The sequence below is a fragment of the Perca fluviatilis genome, chromosome 19 (genome assembly GCF_010015445.1).
Source record: "Perca fluviatilis chromosome 19, GENO_Pfluv_1.0, whole genome shotgun sequence".
NCBI lineage: Eukaryota > Metazoa > Chordata > Actinopteri > Perciformes > Percidae > Perca > Perca fluviatilis.
Window position 1 is genome coordinate 18,262,994 of NC_053130.1, and position 22,342 is coordinate 18,285,335.

A 22,342-nucleotide genomic window follows, 5' to 3' on the forward strand; every position below is an offset into this window, starting at 1 on the left:
GCTGAGATCCGATAACTGAAGTCAATGTAATGTTCTGGAAACGTCTTCAAACGATGATGCATTATGCTGCTGAAAGTATCCATCTTAAAAAACATATTAGCCATGCACCTGTTCAGCAACACCATGACATTTAGGCAATGCTCAAATGCCACCAGCAGCCTATGATGTTTCAGCTAGTCAGGATCCACAGTGTTTATGACATATTCTGACCTTTTCCATTGGCATTTCGCAACAGAAATCGTGCAATGTTTTCAAGTCCTTAAAATTACCCAGGTGATAATTAGCTCCTTGAAAATGTCCCTTATAATAACATCCCCACTGCTACAAGGATTGCTGACTTGTGCATGTTGACATGAGCTTCTGAAGTAACTGTTATGCTGCCCTGTAAAGATCATATTTATGAAATCCACTGTCCTAAGCACTCATTTTGTATTAAAAGGGAAAGGTTCATAATAACGTGGACACTGGGCTTTATACCCCATTTATAGTGTTAAAGTTCCTGGTGTTTGACCCATCTGATACCGTCTGCTGACCCAGGGGAGTATTCTGTCTCTGGGGAAACTCGCAAAGTTATGCACGCACACACACACAATTCCACGTCTAAATAAGGGCCCTGTGTGCCAAAGTAAAATATGGTGTCAATGCCTTAAAAGAAAAATCTGCTGTTTATTAGCTACAATATCAGTCACTGCTACTTTCTTTGTTTTGCAATCAAAGGAGGCTAGGCAATGGCTTTTGGCACAGCCGCAAAGGCACTTTCTTTCCTTTCATTGACAGATGTTTTGTCGCACTGACTTTGTGTGGGTTTTCACATTACAGTACTGCAGTACTACTTTAGAGGCAGACAGTTATTAAGTATCATTCCCAGTTCCTATAGCAAAGGATTTCTACCTCCAACTGCTTCAGTCAAATCCATTCCATCCTGTGGAAACTCTGCAAGGATTCCCATTGCTGACACACTTCCTGAAGAGCAAGTGGATTTATGACATCACTATCTAATCCCTCTTCATCTTCCATCTCAAACTGATTGATGCCTGGGAGTACTTGCTGGTGCACCTTCCATCGGGTGGACAAGCTGCAGCTATGCTCCAACACTCCACATCTCTATAATTCAAAGGTGCTCAGAGCGCTGCTACAATGCTGAGAAACTCATTATGTTTATTTCTGCCAGCTGCTGGGGTACCTCAGCTGAGGGGGGCCTAGTTGGAATTGAGCACATTACATGAAATAAAACCCGAAGACAAGAGGGAGGAAAAGAAAACCGGCACACAAAGGCCCGCATACAGACACACTCACGCAGATGCAAATATCCACATGGGTACCGTTTCTTACACTCATACACAAAGACCATATACATATACTGTATCAAAGAATGAACACAAGCACACCACTGGCATGTACATAAGCCTGCCTGTGGGAAAGGCAATTGTGTTCTGTTGGGAGTTAGCCATAGCAAAAGAACATAATGATCACAAGAAAAACTACTGTTGGCTGAAAAGCATTTCACCAACATTATCAATTCATGCCGCAACAGTTTAATAAAACTGTCCATTTTTATGTGATCAGCTAAATTGCTGCAACACTTTAGACTCTTGGGGGAGCATTGGAAATGTTGTGGTCACACTCTTTTTCTAATTCACTACCAGGGTTAGACATGGGTCACTTGGTATCAAGCTTCAGTTTAATAGTCACTTGTTTGCAGCCACAAAACAATTGGCAATGCAAAGCTTACTCACAGGCTCTGGAAAAAAGTAGGCAGGACAAGACACAGTGTAGCCAGGATTGCAAACATGGCTAGCAGGCTAACAAAAGCATTTCACAAGAGAAAAATAGTACACATTTTATCAAACACTTTATTTTCTATCTTAACAATCACACAAACACACACACACACACACACACACACACACACACACACACACACACACACACACACACACACACACACACACACACACACTCTCTCTCTCTCTCTCACTCATACAGGTATACAAGCAAGGACAAACTAAAAGAGCAACATGATAATCCATTGTCTAGAAATCAAACTGGACATGGATGAGTCTTGCTATTTTGCAGGTCAAAGTTCATCCCGATGGAACAAGTCATGGTTTTGACTGGGAGTAAATGCATCTCACCCCCTTCCTCTTTGAAATCACACTTAAATGACTTATCAAGGTGCTTATTTTTTGCAGTGCATTCATTCTGTATTGCTGCTGTGAGCGCCACAGGACCATTTGTCCTGAACAGCTTTAGCGTGGCAGGGAAGACAGAAGCCAGCTGATGGGGGATTGGTGGCACAGTGCTGTCCAAACTCCTCACTGTGGAAGCAATCTGATGATCAGAAGCCTGAGGTCCTGTACAGCCATAACGTGAATGCTCATTAACCACAATCACACAGTGATAATGCTATTTGACCAGACCAGCAAGCGCTCTCCCTAATGAATGAACTGAACAGGTTGAGAAGCTGCGGAAGAGTGAAGCATTCCTCCTCCTCCATACTCCACGACATATGGATGTGACAGCCGTGAAACACACAGGAGGAGAGAAAGGGGGGGAGGTGGCAGGGGGGGTGAATGGAGTCACTGAGAGATAGAGACAGAGAGAAATAAGAGAGAGCTGCTCTGACAGTGCTGTTAGCTGCCTGAAAGCGACGGCGTGGAGCAGTGTGGTGGAGTGTTGCGAGTTGCTGCGGAGCTTTGAGGAGCTGACGGGCTGTCTGGGAAACGTCAGTGTAGAAATGAGGCCTGGTAGACTATGAGGAGAAAGTGACCTACATAGTTGGTCCAACAGGCTACGGAACCAGGCAGTACCATTTGGGCTCACAACAACTTCCTACACAAAGATAGAGGGACTGAGAAAGAAAAGAGAGAGAGAGAGAGAGAGAGAGAGAGAGAGCAGACCACCATGACCAAAACAACAAACTCTTTTAATGCAACTGGAACACTTCTATCCACACTAAGAGGTCAGATTTCTGCTTAGCTTGAACAAAACATTCCCTCTCCATTGAAATGTGGCTTTCAGACAAGCAGTCAAGGCCCTCCACTGGACGTGTGTGTGTGTGTGTGTGTGTGTGTGTGTGTGTGTGTGTGTGTGTGTGTGTGTGTGTGTGTGTGTGTGTGTGTGTGTGTGCGTGCGTGCGCGCGCAAATACGTCTGAGAGTGTTTTCCCTGCTCCTAGGCTCCTCATAGGCTATTTACAGTTTGCAGTCTGCTCAGTCAGGCCTCAGGAGCAAGATTACTGATAGAAAAGGTAAACATCAAGCACATCTAACACACGCGCACACGCGCGTGCGCACACACACACACACACACACACACACAAACACACACACACACACACACACACACAACCCCTTCTTGAAGTCTTGATCCGTGCAGGTTCTCCTGCATCTTCCAGAGCCTTTCATATTTTATAAATGGCTACAGGTAAAAGTCAGGGACCAAAACCCAAGCATCTGTTTGTTGCTGTTTTTACCTGGCCTTTACACTACAACAACAACCTTGACAGGGAGCCACTGAGTTTTTTTTCATGTAGCAGTTGCCGCTGTAAGCAAAAACTAGACGGAGAGCAAGAGAGACTGAGATGGGAAAAAGGAGTCACGGAAAAGACAAGGGAGGAAAGTAGCATTCAGCCACTTTCTGATCAAACATAGATGTAGATATGACACTCTCTCAGGCCGAAGTGAATCAATTAAACATCTGTTCAAATGTGTGTTACTGCCACAGGCTGGAAAAAGAACACACACATGGCTATTGTAGAAGCAAAGACTGAAGGGTCTTTCATGGTTTAAACTGTATCTGTAGTTTGTTTAGTGAGAGACGCTGAGGTTCTGTTGTGGCTTTGAGTCCCGCATGAAGACATTTAGGCTGTATGAATGTGTACTGTAAAGTGTAACATGTGGACACAACATCTGCTCTGCCACATCTATTATGTTTCAGTTATTCCACACAGAATACTGAGAAGACGTTTGCCTGACAGATGTGCGCTGACGACTGGTGATTTGATGGATGCTGCATGTGTGCTGGAATCTGTCTGTTGGTCCCTGTGAATAAAGAGTTGTTCTATGTATGGCCCTCTTCCCCCACTGAGCATGCTGATATCTGCATTCCTCTAGCTCTTTACAAAGATTAGCTCATCTGCTAGCAGATAACCCCACTGCAAAGCCGGAATGATAAGTCAATTAAAGGATTAGTCAATCAAAAATGTTTTTATCTACAACTGTTTTGACAATCAAGTAATTGTGCTGGTCATATTTCAAGCACAAATGCCAAACATTCACTGGTTTCAGCTGATAAAATGTGAGAATTTGCTGCTCCAATTTGTCATATATGACAGTTAACCAAATATCTTTGGAGAATGAACAGTTGGTCAGACAAAACTAGACATTTCGAGACCTTAAACTCTTTCTGGACTTTTATGGAAAAAAGTATTCATAGATTAATTGAGAACATAATTGACAGATTAATTGATTAATCTAGTTTTTGAGAATTAAGACCGACTTCAGCAGAATATATTAAAACACTAACTAAAATGTTGCATTAAACACAGCACTAAAATGTTGCATTAAACACAGTACTGATAGGATAAGAGCGCAGACCGATGCAGATCTGAAGCGGCCCCTAAATCTGGATTGCTGCTTATAATAATTTCCTTTCAAACTTGTATCACATCAAAACCATTTTGACTAGCGTGAAATGTGGATTATGAAGGCATATCTACAACGTCAGGAGAATGTTCACTGCATTTTAACACACACGCAGACACACACTTCACTCTTCATTGCCAGCTTCTACCGGCTAGCCAGGAGGGTTAAAAGGAAAGATGGACTTCTGAGAGATGAAAGCTGATCTAGGTGGATTCTCCAAATTCGATTTTCATGGTCTGCTGAGATACAGCCTCTCTTAGATAGGCGTGCAAAGCAATCACGCATGTACACTCACATATGCACATGCTTGTCAGGCATGTCAGACACACACAAGTAAAGTGTTGGAAGGCTTTCTTTGACGCACGCACACGCACACACACACACACACACACACACACACACACATACACACACACACACACACACACACACACACACATTGAAGGGGTCATTTCTCTCATGAGTGTAATTACACATTTCCATAAAGTAGCTGCGCTCATCAGGAGAGCAGGCCAGTGGGTGTTGGGTGAGTTTAGACACACAGCAGCTGGCTTTGATGCTCAGCAGTCTGTCATCACCATGCTTAGGCAAGCAACATGCTTATGGTACATGATGTAAAATATAAAAAGGTGACTAAATGCTTGAACCAATTGAAAAATAGAAACTACTAGGAACTACTTTGGCCCACAATACCTATATTACCACATACTTTGTCTGACAGAGGACTCACGACATCTCACAAAATACTGAACTTAAAAGACAGCTATAGTGATGGCGTCCACCTCAGTATTCAGTACAAGAGAAAAGACCACAGCTGTGAAGTGAAGACAGTAAATTGAAATGACTGAGTCCCAGGTCTGTAATTTCACAATCCTCCACTGAGCATAAACATTCTCTGAATGATCTTCATTCCAGGCATTATTGCTCCTCATAGGGTTACCTACTATGAGGATGGATATATTAGATTGTAAAAAAGGACCTGAATGAAATTCAGTCTGCCTCAGGGCTAGACCTATTTTGCCCTTTATAATAAATATCATAATCTTGTTTATTCATTCATTAGCTTTGTGGTTGAGTTACACGTATCTTCACTCCTGTGCAGTAATCCCTTCATTACCGCCTCAGTTTCTATGCCAGCCTCGCCTTGAAGGATCTTCTCATCCTGCTCTCGACCCCCACAGCTCTACCCCTCACGCCACTTCTTTGTCTATTCCCATCTCGCTCTTTCTACTTTGGTCACATAGGCAGAGCTGGCAGGTAGTGGGCAGGCTGTGATCAGTCTTGTCAGGGTAAATTATGGATCAGGTGGCCGGTGAGCTGTCAGTTGTACCAGCTATGTGCTGGTGCCAAAACACCGCAGGCATTCCCTGGCACATGCACACACACCTCCAACCCCCAAATACATAAACATGGTTATCACAGCAAGGGAGCCCTTCATCTTCAACGACTACCAAACCTCATGTGTTTTCATCTAACATTACTTATTCACTGCACGCATGCTCACATAGAGAGGCACATGCTCAAGTTCATGAACAAACACAAGTGAACATCAGATTTATACAGGCATGTACAAAAACCGACAGACCGACAGTCACACACACACACACACACACACACACACACACACACACACACACACACACACACACACACACACACACATATATACACACACACACACACACACACACACACACACACACACACACACACACACACACACACACACAGTGTGCAGCCTCCTCCTCTGGCACAGAAAATACATCATCAATACACTGGATTTCTGTAATTAAATGAAGGTACACACACACACACAGCTCCTCCGCTTCTGCAAATCAACCCATTCACAGATGAGACACACCTACTAAACAGCAGGGCTGTTAGAGAGATAAAGAAGGGATAGAGAAGGGCTGCAGGTTTGGTCAATACCTGTCCACCTAAACGCTTAACTAACAACCTTTAGTGTCTGTGTAAAGTCACTTTAATCAACCTTACAGATGTTGATTTTCTCTCAGCATAACCTGATATCACTGTGATTTCTGCTATTTTGCCACATACATCAGATGAATAAAGACAAGGAAGAACAGAGGATGGATGCAGAGAGGGAGCAAAGGGGGAGGGAGCGGCCGGTGGCCCCTAAGAGGCAGGGTGTGATTTTAATACGTGGAGCTCACAGTCTCATTACAGGCTTCAGTTTGAGGAGCGCAGGGGTCAGACCTGATCCAAACCCACACTGACAAGTGCAAATGGGATTCTGCTGTCTGTCTCAACACCCTCCATACACACACCCCGCCCCACAAACACACACGCACGCCCGCACGCACACACACACACACACACACACATACACACACACACACACACACACACACTCTCTCCCAAAACCAACCCCCTCCTTCTCTAACACTCCGAAAAGCATCACCCTGTATACATGAGCACAAAAACATATGCATTCACATATATCCATAAATATACAGCAACGCAGAGTAAAGTGAAGCGCAACCTCTTCTACTTTGTTAGCTTTCTCTAGTCTGCATCTGCTTTCCTTCCCAACACTAATACTACGTTGCCTCCTTCCAAGTGAGTCAAGTACATTTTGCAACAATACACATTTGATTGTTTTTGTAATTTGAATGAATTTCTACAAAGAAAAGGCTTCTCTTAACATTTTATCCTATAGACGAGAGCCACCAACTTCTGGGACAATTGTATAAAAACATGAGCAACTCATTACTCATCTTTGACCCCAGTAGCGGTTGCACAATTTCATTCACATAAACACATATTTTCCAAATGCATACACATAAATCTGGCTATGCACATGGGACCATCATGTGAGGCAGGGTGGGCTGCGTTGACTTGCACATTCACCTTGATGAATCACCCTATGTAACAGCCTGCAGAAGACGATAGTCTCTATTGTTAAGTAGTGCTTCTCTGTGGAGACTGGCTATATTCTAAATGACCTACACACACAGCTAATACATGCACCACCACACACCCAAAAAAAGGCAACGACCCAGGAATAAATTACACATGACCTTTACACGCATAATATTTAAAATGCAGCATCCTGAGTGTGCTAGACATGCTAGAAAACACCCAGAGATGTTACAACGATAAAATCCCCTGCTGTACATGACCTATGAATGCACAAACAACTTTTAACACAGAAATGCTCTTGAGTGCAGGGGCAGGGTATATTTCCAGTGTGAATGGCCATTCATGTAAAAGGAAACCACAAAATGACCGTGTTTCCTCTCTGCTTCAATGTTGAATTAGCATGTGCACATAAGCAACCCGGAAACATGCAGACCGCAAGGCAACAAAAAAAAGGTGTTCTTAGAAATTAAATATGAAAAGCATAAAATATGCAGCTAGCTCCCACTATTCCAATGCTGCCTCTGACACAGGCTTTCTCTCCTCCGTTACCACCGCATGTTTTATTCAGGACTGATATTCTAAAAGCTGAAATAGAACAATCTATTTTTCCTTGCACTCCTCACTTCTGATTTGCTGATGAATATTTCAGAGGATTGTCAGAAAAGATAGAGAAACTCCACTCTACAAGCTGGCGTCTGCCTCACCTTTTCCTCCATCTCCCATCCTTTTTCTTTTTTACAAGACAGCTACGTGATTCTCGTGCAAGACTCACTTAAGTAGCAGATTTGCTTAATTTTCTACATGATTTAACAATTTGTGGAGTGAGTGTTCAGGGGTTTGGGAAGGGAGTGAGAGGGGAGTCTTTGGCCCACGAGTAGAGAAAAAGTGAAAAGGGGGAAGAGGGGGAAAAAAAGAGATAAAGAGAGACACAGTGCTGCACAGACAAGACACATGATATGAGTGGGGGAAACATGTCCCCAAACATAACAGAACCAGGACAGACAGGACCAGACAGCAGATGTGGTTCTGCCTCACAATAATTTAAGATTTAAACTTTACGTCAAACTTTACTTTTACATCTCTAAATGTACAGTACAGGCCAAAAGTTTGGACACACCTTCTCATTCAAATGTGTTTCTTTATTTTCATGACTATTTACATTGTAGATTCTCACTGAAGGCATCAAAACTATGAATGAACACATATGGAATGATGTACTTAACAAAAAAGTGTGAAATAACTGAAAACATGTCTTATATTTTAGATTCTTCATAATAGCCACCCTTTGTTTTTTTTGATAACTCTGCAAACCCTTGGTGTTCTCTCAATGAGCTTCATGAGGTAGTCACCTGAAATGGTTTTCACTTCACAGGTGTGCTTTGTCAGGGTTAATTAGTGGAATTTTCCCCTTATTAATAAAAAAGCAAAGGATGGCTACTTTGAAGAATCTAAAATATAAGACATGTTTTCAGTTATTTCACACTTTTTTGTTAAGTACATAATTCCATATGTGTTCATTCATAGTTTTGATGCCTTCAGTGAGAATCTACAATGTAAATAGTCATGAAAATAAAGAAACACATTGAATGTGAAGGTGTGTCCAAACTTTTGGCCTGTACTGTATGTCCCATTAAAAAGTGGAGCCAAAATTAACCTCAATTTATTTGCTTTTAGGATTAAAAAATACATAACATAAAATACTTGCAGCAAGTATGAAAAAGCAGGTAAGTAAATAATGGACACATGTGAGAGGCACACATCCGCTCTTGCTCTTTCCCCTCATGCCTATTTATACCTGACTGGAATGCCAGTGACTGACACACACACACACACACACACACACACACACACACACACACACACACACACACACACACACACACACACACACACACACACACACACACACACACACACAGCTTTACAGGCAGAGCTATTGTTCTCGTTCAGTCTAAGCAAAGTCATGTGCACCACTTCAATATAGCAAGGGGACAGAAGGGAAATAGTGAATAAAGAAGACAGAGGAACACAGTCAGGGAGTTTCTCACACACACACACACACACACACACACACACACACACACACACACACACACACACACACACGCACAGATACACACACACACACACAAGGAGTAGAGATGGTACTCACAGTCTTTCAGTGTTGCGGGGAATATTCCTTGGCATGGTTTTGAGTCCCAGTCCATGGCAGTCAACTGTGGTGCCACTGCAGGTACACAGGGCTGGGCAGGCACTGGCATTGCCCATGAGCAGAGCAGAGAGCATCACCACCCACATCCAGAGTGGCTGTCCGGCCAGCCTGCCCATGCCTGCCCCAAGACAGCTACCTCTGACGGGCATATTCACCACCACTGCAGCAAGCTGTTCTTCAACAAACCTCTTACTTCTTTCTGTCCACCTTTCTCTCCTTCTCTGCAAAAAGGAGTCCTGCTACACCTTGCAAGTCCTCTAGAATAATTATATAATTTATTATATTATTTGTGGTGAATAAAAATAGAAAACTAAATTGAAAGAAATGCTAATATTTTCCTCTCAGCTGTGAAGCAAAGCAAATCCTTTTTGTTCTTCTAGATTTCTTTTGATGTAGGTATGATATCCACCACAGTTTGCTGATGGAAAAAAAGCTGTTTTCTTTATCTTATTTTCTCCTTGCAAACTCTTCTCTCTTGTCTTTGTGGAGTTGCTGTGCTCTGGTCTGTACACGTTTGCGTCTCTGTCCTCCTCTCACTCAGTCCCGCTCTGCTCTGCTCGTCTGAAGAGAGGGAATAGGGAAAGAGCAGAAAGAGAAAAAAAAACAGTCTCTTTCTCTCTCTCTCTCTTTCTCTCTTACACACACACACACACACACACACACACACACCAGTCATCCATCACAAGGATCTACAAATAGCAGAGCCCCCCGACTCCACCCCTACCCCTCCTCTCCTCCCCCTCCTCACACAACACCCCCCCCGCCAGAACCCTGCCTGAACTCACTCTCATTCTCGAGATCCCTCTCTCATTCCCTTGATTCTATTCACAATACAAATCTACTCCAAGTATCTTTCTTTTCTTTTTTTCACTCACTCCACTCCTTTTCTCTCAGGTTTGCCTCCAGACGAACCCCTAAAGAGAGACCTAACCTGCATGACACTGCATAACCCCTGCCCGAAGGGAGAGGCTGTGGGGAGAACGGGCTGTGTGAGTGTGTGAATGCGTACATGTAACGAAGGAGAATCCACTAGGGAAGAGAGGAATCAACACCTCAGTCCTTGGAGGCAAAAATCCGGAATAAATAATCTGTAAATGTGGGTTTTAACATGTAGATCAAGTGTGGCCACACACACAGAAGCTGCAGCAGGGAACTGGAATGAAGAACTGCACGCACACACACTCACAAATATTCACGATCTGTTGGGAAGGCAGACCACAGCCATAAAAAGTAAGTCAACACTATATTTTAAGCACAGCATAGGCACAGGGACAAGGATTATATCCTAATATATACAAATTAAAAGATAAACAGCTACACTCACAACCATACCTGCTCTGTTATTTGGATTGATGGCAGTAATTGGCACACAATCCCCCTCTTAATGCCAGGACCATGCATTCCCTGAATTGGACTCAAAGCATAAAGTGGACTGTGTTGAGAAGGGGAAATTGAATGATAGGCAGCATATGCAGGCCATTATTTGCTCTAAAGTAATTCTTAATAAATATTATTTTGCAAATGTTTACACTATATTAAAACAGTGGATATATTAGAGTCCAGCTGCTGTCGACAGTGTAATTGTAGATTTCAGCAAACATTTCCAAATGCATATTGATTTACAGTTCGTGGAATTGCAAATCAGTTTTCTGGATGTGGGTAGCTTTTGTTTTTTTTTGTTTTTTTAATAGGTTCAATCCACAGTGGATTGTTCACAGTTATCCACACAATAAAACAAATGGTGACACTTTAAAATACAGTACAGAAAATTAGAAGAAGTAGTTACCAAGGAAGAAGAGAAACTAGCACTTTTTGCATAACTTTCATTGAACAAATGGGTAATGATTAGTTCCTAGATATCTATGAATCTTCATACTGATCACCTACTTAATTAGGCAGTCCTGATTAAGGCTGCTAAATGGCCCCAAGACCAATAACTAATACTTTGGCCGCTTTCCTATTCTACAAAATATTAATAGTTTGACACCCGCTAATAGGGAGGTAAGTAAGCAAGGAGGCAGTGATGCATTATTGGTTTAGTGTCATTTAGCACCTGATTTAGCATTAATCAAGAATGATTCATTAGGTGCTCATGTAGAGATTCACAGATATCTAGGAACTAATTATTATACGCTGGCTCATATATTGATTTGCATAGCGTCTGTCAGTTTTTGTGCTGTCTAGTTTTTTCTGTTTTTGCACAACTCACTATATAATTCTTGGTTCAGAATCATCAAGGAACTACTACTACTAATTCATTAATTAGCATTTAGTTGCTTCGTAACTACTCTGTTTTTAAAAAAAATCAACTAAACGTTTGGTACTAAAACTAAACTAAAAGTAACAAACACCTCTGCTATCCTCGGCCATGGCTGTGCTTGGCTCAGCTCGAGCCACTAGGGTCTCTGGTCTAATTCTACAGGGCTTTGCTGCAGGGTGGATCCCTCCCCACATAAACATCAGCACAATCCCATAGACCCGAGAACACTTTAATTAACAAAGGCACAAAGAGAAGAAAAAAAAACAGTGAAGATGCAAGCAGAAACATTTGAATTTGTGTGTATCTGTATGCCAACTGGAAACTCGTACATAAACTGAGGTGTGTATGTGTGTGTATGTATGCACACGCAGGTGTACTCACACAGACCTCAATCTATCCCGGTAAAAGTGTCGATGCAGTGAATCTGTGTCTATGAATGGCTAATTAAAGAGGAGACAGTGCTGTTTAGTGGTAATGGGGGGTGGTGGTAACGTCCCTCCGTTCTCACAGAGTTGTGATAGGAATGCACACAAACACAACAGGAATTATTCTGCTGCTCTCAACGCCGTGGGAGGACATGGCAGCAATTTACAATTAGTCTGGGAGAGGAGTTTGCAAAACATAAGAGCTCACCAACAACTGACTCTGTTGAGGAAATAACTGCAATAAATGTGGAATAGCACCCACTTCACAGTTCACAGTAGTTCACAGTAGTTCCGAAGCCTGTGGAGTTCAATAAATATTTTTTCCTTCAGCTTGTACCCAAAGTTAGAAATCAAAGAAACCAATGGTTCATCACCACGAAGCTGTCAGCTGCTCGCGGATGAATAGAGGAATGATTATTTATTTTTTTTCCTACAAGCTTGACTTACAAAATTGAAATGTGCTTGATAGAGAGAAAGAAAGAAACCAAATTTAGCATCCAGAAAATTCCACAGCATGCTTGAAACCCAAGTTATTTGTATTTCACCCTCAGAAGAGCTGTGGCACAGAGAAAGGGCAAGAAAAATTCCACCATTGTCCATAGTTGAGAAAAAAAAATACAAAACTATGCTGGAGTCACCAGAAGTATTTTAACCTTGAATAGTTTTTTTCTCCTTTAGTGTGGTATTTCACTATCTGTAGTTCTAGACAGAATTAGCTCAGTCTGAAAGGTATTTTAGTGCACGCATTTAAAGCAAAAACATATCCACTCCTCATATATGCTTGTGGGTTTGTGTGCACACTAGATAATGTAAAGTTGATTACAGTATGTCTGAATCATTTTACAGTCATCTTGCTCATTCTGGAGTAGGAATGCTAAATAAAACCCCTCTGGAGTTTTGGCTGTAAAACAATACTATTCCTATAATGGAAGCTGTCTGATGTATATTTACAGAACATGAGAAAAAGCAGACCCATTCTCACAGATGTTTACAACATATACTTACAATACCAAACATGCATTGACATGGACACCATAATGACAAACTGAGACATTCCTCCTATTGTGGAGAGCTGCCTTCACTCTTACTATCCACCCACTCACCCTCCAACTCCATAAAATAGGTTCAATTTTGGCAAATCATTTACTGCAAACAGCAACAATGTTGGTCGCCCTGTGGGTATTTATTATTGTTGGCCATATTTAGCTTAACACGGATTTACATTTGGTTAAATTTGATTGGACATCTCTGTAAATTTCAGCACATATGTTGTCACACGCGCTTGGTTAACTTTCTGTTTTTTCATTTGCTGCAATGGAAACTGTAAGCTTAAAAGTTTACAAGCAACTTGACTGCTTTCTGGCTGTATGAGATTGGGACGTGTACTGTTGGGAGGTCAAAGGAAGGGAGATTGAGAAGCGTAAAGTAGCATATATTGTCTTTAAGGGAAATATTGTATAAAAGGTTTTATTATGCAGTAGCCACTAGGCTAATGCATATCAGTTTTCTTGTATTAGCCTACTTTATCGTTTTTTTTGTTCACATATAAACTTATTTAGGGTATTTAACACCACAGCACAGGAGTAGTCAATATGAAGACTTCCCTTATACTGACCTGCCTTTAACAGTTGTCTCTATTTCAACCAGATCAAAGGAGATGTTGTACACTACCTATAGGGGCTTTAGCTGACTAATTATTTGCAACTAAACAGCAGCACCTTGTGGCTGAACGTAAAACTGCACCATACAGCTGCAGAGAGCAACATTACTCAAATTCCAGGTAGGGCAAAGAAATGAAAAACACCATAATTTAGGAAAAGTGGCAAAACAAGAAAAGGTTCATAATTACATCTTCATCCTACTAAAACACATTCTAACACTTCAAATGAAAAGACAACGACAGCACTTTGCTTGATGTCTTTTAATTACAGTGAGTTGCATAGCTTCACAGTAGCATCTTCAGTTGACATGGTCAATTAAGTTGACCATGTTGGCAATAATCACATTATAGTTGAATTGTAACAGCTTGGCAGAGTGACCATTGAACAGTAAACTGCTACTTAAAGAGTAAGACAACAAGCAGGTTATAGAAGTAGCAGTGGCTCAAACTCTCTCAGAAAGCACCTGGGTTAACAACCACAGTAGAATGAATCTTCATTTGCGTTTAACTAACCCCTGGCAATAAAAAAAAAAGATAAAAATAGACACTACAACTTTTTAAATAGTAGAACAAACCTTACATTAAATAGTTGAATATCTGTAAAGATACAAATGCATATGAAGCTATAAAACTGTATACAATGTGAAACTAGTCACAAAACTGATCTGAGAAAGAAAAACTAAAATTTAAGATGCAAAAACAAGATGTATTTTTAAAGTAGCAGTATTTCAAAGTATCACAGCATTGACACCCAAGATTTGAGCTAGTGAAAACAAAGACAACTATTTATATAATCTACACAAGCTGGTCCTTTGGCCTTCCCATCCTCCATTCTTCATTCTCATTAGTCTTCACTCCTATTTTACTGACACCTGAATTCATTCTAAATAGATATTTTGAGCACACTCTTAAAGCTGACAGGAATGTAAAGAGAAAATGTTAAATACAAATTGCATTATACAGTAATTTAAGATATATTCACTTTAAGGCACATCTCAGAATTTGCCACTTTGACATGACTGCATTGACTGTGTGAGTCTAACTAAACTTACTATAACTTACAAACGTGTAACATTTTAATAGAAAAGCCTGCACATCACATTTGATCCATGCATCTGATGCACTGGATTCCAGGACTTGAAACATCTAAATGACTAATAAAAAATAAATACAAATATTAAATAAACTTGTTTGCGTGAACATGTCGATGATAAAGCTAAAATACCCTCAAATTCATTGGTGTCACTCGCATCCTGCTGAACATCGTGAAAGAAAAACAAATAAGGACATTAAGTTGGAACACCTTGTGAATTGCATTGACTTAAAATTAAGCACATAAAGTCCTCACTGTTGTCCCCTAACCCCTTTTATGTCACTTAGCTGAAGTAAAAATTCCTAGACTGCAAAGCGATTGTGGTGGTTTCATGCCATCTACTAACCTTTAACACATATACTTTACTTCTTGAGAAAAAGAAGAAAAAAAACAGCCGAGTACAGATCCAAACACGGTGTCAAAACAAAACTGTACAGTGCCTTACACTGTTTAGTTTGTGTCGATGCCTCAAGAAGATCCTTTAATACCCCAATACATAACAGTCAGCCTGATGTTTCCTTAGTTGTGAAGAGCACATTATTTTAAAGATGATTAATCCTGGACGAGATGAGAAGAGAGGGAGAAAAAAAAAGATTAGTTTTTTTTTTTATCCTTTCAGCAGAGTACATCAGGCATCATTAGCTATGTAAGCACTGTTGAGTCAAAGTGAGGCCAGGCTTGCCTGTGGTGAACCACAGACAGGGCTGGAGGTGCCAAAGAAACTGTTTGAGGACAGTCATGAGGAAAACTACTTGTCACTGGTTGATGACACTTTTGGGAGTGAATCGTGCTGTCCCACAATTTAAACGTGACATTTTGATTGGTTTGGTTTAAATAAAAGTGAATTACTACTTAAGTGTTTCTCCATACATGTCCATCATCATCATCATCATCATCATCATCATCATCGGGGAATGTTACAGACAATTTCACAGTTTGTAAAGCATTTTGAATTGGCCTAGTCATCCTGACGTTGTAATGTCAGGCTATACCTGTTGTAGCCTACAGGACCACAACAGTAGGCGATGATGTTTTCTAATAGCGATGATTTGATTGCTCCCATGTTACACAAGGCACACATTGTCATTCTGAGACTTGTTTCATAAATGTTTGCTTTGAGGTGTAATAATGTCATACTCACTCCTCCACAGCTGGCGTTTTCACTTCCCTGGCCATCAATTGGCTGCTGGGTAGAGGACTCTGCAGTCTGCGGTTCTCTTTCTCTGTTAATACTTGGCTTCCCAACACCTTCCTCTGTTTTATAAACAAAAACTCATTACTGGGAGATGTTTCAAGCGTAGGGCTACATTAAAGATACGTTGTTGATTTTTCATTGTAAAGAAACTTGTTTTTTTAAATGTTTTTCCTCAAAATGCACGTGTGTATGAGACATTAAAAACATGTTGAATGCATTTCCTTTATCATAGTATACTTTCAAACCTACATTGCTTACATGCGCTTGCAGTCTTATTGTTCTACGAAGAAAAACATTCAGTAGCATTACTGGTAATACAAAACGTCATGGGGTACTTTTGTTTAACTGGCTTTGTAAGTGTAAGGTAAGCATGAAAAACACTTAAAAACTGAAACAAAATGAAGGCTGAAAAGTGAAGGCTATCCCTGTACACAGAACCACTGTCAACAAACCTTGATAATACCACCTAAAGAGCGTGAACGCCAGTGTTTCCTGCTGAATGGTGTCCGAGAGTCAGCCGAAGGTGTCAGCAAAGGCTGCTTATCGAACTACACACACAAATACAACACATTTAGGTGCAGGGTTGCAAATAGTTTATCTGCGTGTTCTTTCCCCTCGCGATGGGTATGTTGACCTACTGTACCTGTCTGATGAGCTTCTTCTTTTTGGCAGACTCAGGCATGTTGGTGACCTGCTGGTAAAGCTCTCTGAGGGCAGATTCAGTGTAACTCTCAGTTGACCCGGTAGTGGAGGTGCTGCTGACCTCACCTCTGATTGTTCTTATGGAAGGAGAGGGGGAGGCAGCTATGACTGCAGTCATGGGCCCATCTTTAGTCCCAGAACAGAGTGTCAAATCATCCTAGAAAAGTCAAACATAACATGTGACCAGATATTTTAAATTCTGCTACTTCACAGCAACCACAAACTCTTTTCAAGTGACGTGACCACAAGAAAATGTGTGCAGCTGAGTGACACACTGCACAAACATGTGAACAACAAACAAATAGCTTTAAGAGCTGAGTACTGACACAGCATTCAAAAGTTTTATTTTAACGTCCTTTGAAAATCATTCTATTAAGTGCCCAGTAACAGATAAGAGTCTCTCGAGGTTCTGTATTTAGACATGAAGTACCTAAAATTAACCAAATACAGAAGTTACTGGATTCAAAAGTTAGCACAGGAAACAAAATACACTGGGAGCTTTGAAAATAACCTTATAGATAAATGTAATGCAGTGCTAAGACTCTGTCTTTTTATTAAGATGAACTTAGAAATAGAAGAAAAGACAAAGGACAAAAACTAACCTTTGATTGAAGAGTTTTTGATCCTGTGAAGTATATGCGGGTATATTCTTTGATGTATGTAGGTGCCTTCAATGAAAGTAAACATGTAAATTAAATCCTCTGATGAAAGATCCATGTTAAGAATTAATCTAATGTACCATTGATTAATATGATTGGTATTTAGGAATGATCTCACTGTCACCACAAACAACGGTGTATTAAAGCTGCCAATGTTCACTTGGAAGGATAGATTGTGTGTGCAATATAGCAGGCAAACAATGTGAATGAGGAAATATAAGCGAGTCATTGAGATCTAAAAGGCTGCTGACACTTTGATAAACAAATAGCTTTTATTGATATTTCTATCACATGTAAATTACATCTCTTTACCCTGTTTGCCTTTCTTGTAAACCTGGCAAAACCACTGCTTAAAATGAAAGGTTCAGAGGATGTATTATATTTATCTATTCAAATGACATCTAATTAGAAAGGCCTGCCTGTGTTTTGTTTTGATGCAAAAGAAAATATTAGCACAGAATACAGGCACCAATTAGAATTACACCTCATGTTGCTGTTCCTATCACAGAGTAAAGCAACAACAGGAAAGCATGTTGCATGTAGTGTTTTGTACACAGTTCTTAAGTAAGACAAACTACAGTTACAGAACAAGAGGTCATCAGAAAAAACAGCCTTTAAAGCTGCTTACCTTGAACAGTTTTTGTGAGTGCCTGATGAGGAACGCTATGCCATTATTCAGTTGCTCTATGTTTCCCTGCAGATCACTTGCCATCACCTGCAACATAAAAGCACAATGCCAAACAAATTCAAGAAAAGAGTTAAGGTTTACTTGATTGCAAAAATAGTGGGGATCGTTGTAACATACATGGTGAGTAGAGCTAAATGAACCTAAGGTCCCTACATTTTTGGGCCAGATGATGTGTGGAGCAAACATTGTGGCTAGATTGATAGCAGACATCTTGTTTATGTGCTGCTTTCGAGCAGTGTGGTACAGCAGGTCCAGCAGCAGCTTCAACATGCTGCGGTTGGCTGGTGGGAGCAGCATGAAAAGCAGCTGAAATGCCTCAATCTGGCGTTCCTTGTCAGGCACATTCGTCTTGTCCCCGTTATCGTCAAAGCAAGTGAGCTCTGGACACAGCACATAAGATAGGTATTACAAAACAGCAATTTTATTTTCTTGACTTAACATTGATCTGGATATTATGTTATCTTGAGTAATGAAAAGGACTTGTGTATGAGTCAACCCACACCTCCAATCTTCAGGTGAGCATGATAGTGTCTGTGTGTCAGCAGAGGCTCTGGCAGCTCTCCCAGGTAGGCTTTGAGCAATGTGGCTGCATCATTGGGGTGGAAGTCGCCTGTCTCTAGATCTATCTCTGCCCCAGAATTCAGCATCTCCCTCAGGGCTGCCTGTCTCAGGCTGTGGCCTGGCACACGGAACAGCCCCTCCACATGAAGGTCTAAGGGGTGGGAGAGAAAGATGGTGAAAGACAGCCAAAGAAGAGGGAAAAAAAGAGATGTGGTGTGTAGACGGGTAGACACAGAGTGAAGGAGACATAGGTAGACAAAGACATAGAAGTAAGGAGAGGCCAAGTGAATGAAATGGAAGGCGAGAGACAGCCAGAGCAAAGTGCTTTCAGATAAATTATTGACCCAAGCATTTGCACCGTGTCCACTTTCAGTGAATGACATCATCGCTTTCTAGAAATAAACCATGACCTCATGCTAATTCACTGCTCTTCAACTACTGTAGTTCAACAAAGTAGTAAGAGTTAGGATGCAGCCTTGATGCTTAACAAATCAAATCCTTGTAAAAGTCTAGGATACAGGCTGATCAAGCAATTTGACTAGGAATACCAAGAGATTATAAATAAAGTAATTATCAATGGTATATGTCTGACAGGAATAATGGTACGGTTACAGATTTGTCTCATCCCGGGTCACACATGCAAAATATATGTAGTCATGATATCCCAAACTGCTTTGGATGAAATTGTCCTCCACATGACAGAAGTAATGCATGTATATGAAGTGATACTCACTTTTACTCAAGTATTCAATGAGCTGATAGATCTGTGCTATTCCTTCTTCAGTTAACGGTGCACCAAAAACCACTCCTTTGTCTGAAAGGTATCAAATAGCACAGTAAGACTGACAGTAAGATGTTGTGTGTGCAATTGCAGTTATTCCATCACTTATTAGATCCATTGTATTTCCATCCATCACATGGACAACAGCGGAAAGCCACATTACCTAAAAACAAGACAACCATAAAGGATTTATGTGGAGACAGAAACTAACCATTACTTTAATTATCCATTAGTCTGGATCAACAGAAGTACATTTCCAGGATAATTGCAGGACATCCTGCGGGTGGCTCACACACCGGATTAGGGCAGGGCAATATATCGATATTATATTGACATATGAGGCTAGATATTGTCTTATTTTGGATATCGTAATATCGCGATATGACACGTGTTGTCTTTTCCTGGTTTTAAAGGCTGCATTACAGTAAACTGATGTCATTTTCTGAACTTACCAGACTGTTCTAGCTGCTCTATTATTTGCCTTTACCCACTTAGTCATTATAACAACATTACTGATGATTATTAATACAAAATATCATTGTGCACATATCGCTGCAATATCGCCATCGATGTATTTGGTCAAAAATATCGTGATATTATACTTTCTCCATATCACCCACCCCTACACCGGATGTCCCTTACCTTCCGCTCTCTGTGTGTTTCCGTTCTCAAACTCTGATCATTTCGGGAAACAACTGAACAAACTAATCGCTGAAAATGGCAAGTTATGAAGAAAATTTGGATCGTTCAATAAGGCAGGCTTGCTTGGTTCTTTTGGGGAATGATTCAGTTTACCGGTAATTAGGGAGCCTACACCTAGAATACAATAGTCCCGAAATAAAACATACATACATACATATATATATATATATATTCTTTGCTTTTTATTTAATAGATTGATTCATTCATTAATTGAATCATTAATCATTTAAGCAATCATGGCGATAAAAGCATTGCAAGTCTGCCAAAGTTTTAATTAACTAACTTAATGAGGTACTGTATGTGGTCTGTGGATAAATGAAGAAGTAGTAGTAGTGCTTTTCTAAGCTATTTACCCTTCGTAAGGCAATGGCATAACACAGTAAAATAACTTGACACATACTATATTAGTCTTAACAGCGTTTCAAAGACTGTGAGCACACTAATGGCTCTGTTGGACACATATCTTACGACTACACCTCGGAAAATATAAATATAATATAATATATATATATATATATATATATATAGATAGATAGATAGATAGATAGATAGATAGATAGATAGATAGATCTATATTTCTTGAAGCTGCACTTTCATATGGTTCTTTGTAGTTAGTTAGTTTTGCTTATTTAAAGCTAACGTACTTGCACTTACTACTTGTTGTCTGTTGTTTGCACCTTCAGGGTTGAAAGCACTTGATTGGAAGTCGCTTTGGATAAAAGCATCAGCTAAATGACATGTAATGTAATGTAATGTTGGCCTAACCTTTCCGTTTCAGGAAGCTGAAGGAGCGTAGAAAGCCAGTGGCGGAGGGCACCTTAGCTTCAGACTCTCCGGTGAGCTGTGCAAACTCTTCCCCTGGAAGGTCTATCAGTCGAGTGATATTGCTCAGTACCAAATCCGCGAAGGCCTGTGGGTGCTCATGTCTCAGCCTCTCAACAAAGAAGTCTGGGTTAAAGATTACAGTTTGGCTTGTGTTTGGCTTTTCCTGGCTGATAAACACACTGCATTTTGTCCCACTGTTAAAGAGAAACACAGAGGCTGGGTTGGTGTTTATGTTTAGGCTCAGTTGAATAGGAAAGCTTCTGGCTGGTAGCGTCCAATTAAAACAGAAAGGGGCGATATCTAACATAAATTGGCGAACTAACATTTGCTAATATTAGCATAAGAAGTTGTTGCTAGGTTGGCTAACGCTAACAAATCCAAGATACTAACGTTAAGTTACTCTACTGAGTAGGTTAGTTCACAACACAGATATTGCATTAGCACCAGTCATTTCACAAAGCCACACTTTATAAAGTAGTTTTGTTTAAAGATAATTTTACGACATATTGAACGAAAGGTTTGTACCTTCTGCTCAGTTTGTGATTGTTGTGGGTATCTTTTTCGGCCGCCATCTTCGTTTTGAATCTTCCGCTGTTTCAGCTCTAGTCCCGCCCACAGCGTTGTGATTGGCTGAAAAAATGTGTACGTCAAGTATGCAGATACCTTTAACGTTACAAATATGTTTGTATACTAAAAATGCGAAATGTGTCAAGGTTCACTGCCATCGTTGAAATATGTACATTTTGCAATAGTGAACCTTACACATTTGTTTTATAGTTGTTCACAATCTATTCAATTTTGGAAGGAAATATATGGAAGGAAATGGAAATATATATTTTATGGAAGTTGGACACTGGTCACTTTCATAAAATGGGTCTTAAATATGTTATTGTTTACTTTGAAAGCAATGTTAAGTCATTGTATTTTGTGATTTTATTTTAATGCAGTCCCTGGAACATGTTAATAAGAAGTAGTAGGCCTACATCATTATAACCAATTATTTGGTGATCTGGTATATAATCTTAAAATGTTTATTATTTCTTCCTTTTTT

The 22,342-nt window shown here is 40.4% G+C and overlaps 2 protein-coding genes across 5 annotated transcripts in view; both read right to left on the reverse strand.

Moving 5' to 3' along the window:
* Positions 1-10,345, reverse strand: part of slit1a (slit homolog 1a (Drosophila)) — an 86,620-nt gene extending 76,275 nt beyond the window's left edge. For 3 of the 4 annotated variants that reach the window (XM_039783213.1, XM_039783211.1, XM_039783210.1), the window contains exon 1: positions 9,681-10,345. In XM_039783213.1, coding sequence (XP_039639147.1) covers positions 9,681-9,889 — 209 coding nt within the window. In that variant the 5' untranslated portion in view covers positions 9,890-10,345. The remainder of the gene's footprint in view (positions 1-9,680) is intronic. The other variant, XM_039783212.1, reaches the window with a different exon arrangement.
* A 3,986-nt stretch (positions 10,346-14,331) lies between these two features.
* LOC120547676 (rho GTPase-activating protein 19-like) lies at positions 14,332-21,931 on the reverse strand. The gene is made up of 11 exons (XM_039783214.1): positions 21,817-21,931; positions 21,232-21,485; positions 19,717-19,797; positions 18,925-19,134; positions 18,576-18,802; positions 18,363-18,449; positions 17,678-17,743; positions 17,017-17,232; positions 16,826-16,921; positions 16,320-16,432; positions 14,332-15,736 (listed from the first exon to the last, which is right to left on the reverse strand). Exons 1-11 carry the CDS (start codon positions 21,861-21,863, stop codon positions 15,721-15,723), a joined length of 1,413 nt encoding a protein of 470 aa, XP_039639148.1. The 5' UTR covers positions 21,864-21,931; the 3' UTR covers positions 14,332-15,720.
* Between the last annotated feature and the right edge of the window lie 411 nt (positions 21,932-22,342).

Excerpts from the sequence above, each read along its gene's own strand:
- LOC120547676 (XM_039783214.1), bottom strand. The coding sequence starts at position 21,863 with ATGGCGGCCGAAAAAGATACCCACAACAATCACAAACTGAGCAGAAG. Across the intron at positions 19,798-21,231 it reads CAGCTTCCTGAAACGGAAAG|ACAAAGGAGTGGTTTTTGGT; the intron begins GTTAGGCCAACA and ends GATACCTTTCAG. Across the intron at positions 18,803-18,924 it reads TGCTCACCTGAAGATTGGAG|AGCTCACTTGCTTTGACGAT; the intron begins GTGTGGGTTGAC and ends TGCTGTGTCCAG.